At 50.5% G+C, this 2,225-nt stretch overlaps 1 protein-coding gene across 1 annotated transcript in view; it reads left to right on the top strand.

The window, feature by feature from the left end:
• ASMTL (acetylserotonin O-methyltransferase-like) overlaps window positions 1–2,225 on the top strand; it is a 23,039-nt gene that overhangs the window by 10,141 nt on the left and 10,673 nt on the right. Inside the window, exon 8 of the mRNA XM_006876265.1 lies at window positions 1,788–2,115. Coding sequence (XP_006876327.1) covers window positions 1,788–2,115 — 328 coding nt within the window. The remainder of the gene's footprint in view (window positions 1–1,787; window positions 2,116–2,225) is intronic.

The raw sequence follows: 2,225 nt of genomic DNA, 5'->3' as shown, positions 1-2,225 counted from the left end.
GAGCACAGTTCTACTCTGACACACATGGGGACTCGGGAGTCTGGCTGATGCGATGGCACATAAAAACAATATAGTTTACCTTAGGGTTCATACAGCCCTATTAGTTTTGACACACGTGTGACATCCTGTGTCCACCATGACACAGGATAGGATCACTGGCCAGGGTTCCACCTGCTCATCCCTCCAGCTCCCGGCCATCTCTGATGTTTTCCGGTTTCACATTTTCTCCAATGTCCTGTAGTTGGAATCACATTATGTAGCTTTCTAGTTTATTTCTTTGTCCCAGTGAATAATCCACTCCACGGATGCTCTTCGTCTTGGTTACCCGTTCACCTGTGGAAAGGTTATGAAGTGCTGTCAAGTCAGTTCCGACCCATAGCAACCCTGTATAAGGTTTACTGAGGAGCCGCTGGTGAGCTTGAACTGCCGACCATGCAGTTCAAACAGCTTTGCAGTCCGATGCATTAACCCACAGCGCCACACCAGAACTCCTATGGAAAAGTGATTGTTTATTAATCCTTCATTCTGGCTGGACATATTTTTAGTTCACAGCTGTGTTTCAAGGAGCCCTGGTGGCTCTATGGGAGAAGCACGGGGTTGCTAACAACAAGATTGGCAGTTCAAATCCACCAGCGGTCCTGCGGGAGAAAGTTGAGGCTGGCTGAGCCAGTAAAGATTTATAGCCTCAGATATATGTTGTTGTTTTTAAGTGCCGTTGAGTGAATTCCAACTCATAGTGACCTTGTATGGGGATTCCAAGGAGCGGTTGATGGGTTTGAACCACCAACTTTGTAGTTCAAACCTACGTTACAATCCAGTGGTTGCCCACACCTGGACTGCTATGTTTAACATGGCTGTGACCCACAGCACCACCTTGTGTACCAGAGAAGAACTGCGCCCCACTGGGTTTTTAATGGCTGATGGTTTTGGAAACAAATCTGTAGGCGGCTCTTCAAGGCGCCTCCGAGTGGATTTAAACTTGCAACTTTTTATTTAGCCTCTGAGCAAGTTGACAATTTGAGCCCTGATGGAGTACTAGCTATGCGATGGGCTGTTAACTGCACGGTCCACAATTCTAATCTACCAGCCACGCTACCAGAGAAGAATGAGACGTTCTGCTCCTTTAAAGATTTACAGCCTCGGAAACCATATACAGGGTCTCTATGAGTCTGAAGCCACGCAGAGCCACAAAATCACCGACACGAAAAACAAAAATATGCACGCCCACTGCCGTCGAGTCGGCTCCGACCCTTAGCGACCCTATATATTATTTCTGAAGCTACAAATCATTCTCCCGATGAGAGGTTGCTGGGTTTGAAATGCCGCCCTTACGGATGTCAGTCCCATGTTTATCCTAACAGGGCCCCTCGGGGACTCATTTTGGCACCCCCTTTTGTATCACAGCAGCACTGCGCTCCACAGGATTCTCAAGGGATGATTTTTTAAGATGTAGGTTGCCAGGCCTTTCTTCTGAAGCACCTCTAAGTAGACTTGAAACCAGAACCTTCGAGCAAGCAGCCGAGCCAGCCTTGTGGTCATGTGAGGGACTTTGTGGGAGGCTGACCCATCCAAGGACCTTCAGCATTTATCAACCCTCCAGGAAACCCCAAGGGGGAAACTTGGCTCAGTCTGTGGCAGCGTGGATGGGAACATGCTGGTCTCATCAGCTGGGAGCTGGTGGACACCCTGGCATTCTGTCAACCATCATGTTCCCATCTTGTGTGTTGGGCTGTATATTCTGTGACTCAAGGGGCCCCCATTTCTGACCTTGTCCCCCCACCACCCAGGGACAAGGCGGGCGGATACGGCATCCAGGCGCTGGGAGGCATGCTTGTGGAGCACGTGCGTGGGGACTTCCTCAATGTGGTGGGCTTCCCACTGAACCACTTCTGCAAGAAGTTGTCCCAGCTTTACTGCCCACCGACCCCCGATGCCCACCAAGAGTCCATCCCGGCCGTGGGCAGTGTCGAGAAGCTGAGAGACCCAGAGACCCTCACAGGACAGGCAAATGCAGGCGAGGGTGTGCAGCAGACTGCCTGCAATGGAACTGTGGAGTCCCAGCCCCCATGTCCCTGGGGACTTCTGGATCTCATCCATGGCTTCAAAGGATCCAAGGTATTTTGAGCTGGGAGGGGCAAACAGGTCAAATGCATAGCTGCTAGCTCAAAGGGTTGCGTTCCCCCAGAGGTGCTTTAAAGAAAAGCCTGGTGATCTACTTATGAAAA

Source organism: Chrysochloris asiatica, unplaced genomic scaffold (assembly GCF_000296735.1).
Source record: "Chrysochloris asiatica unplaced genomic scaffold, ChrAsi1.0 scaffold00372, whole genome shotgun sequence".
In the NCBI taxonomy this organism is placed as follows: domain Eukaryota; kingdom Metazoa; phylum Chordata; class Mammalia; order Afrosoricida; family Chrysochloridae; genus Chrysochloris; species Chrysochloris asiatica.
Note: the sequence above shows the minus strand (reverse complement) of the source record. Positions and strands in the feature narration are given on the sequence as shown.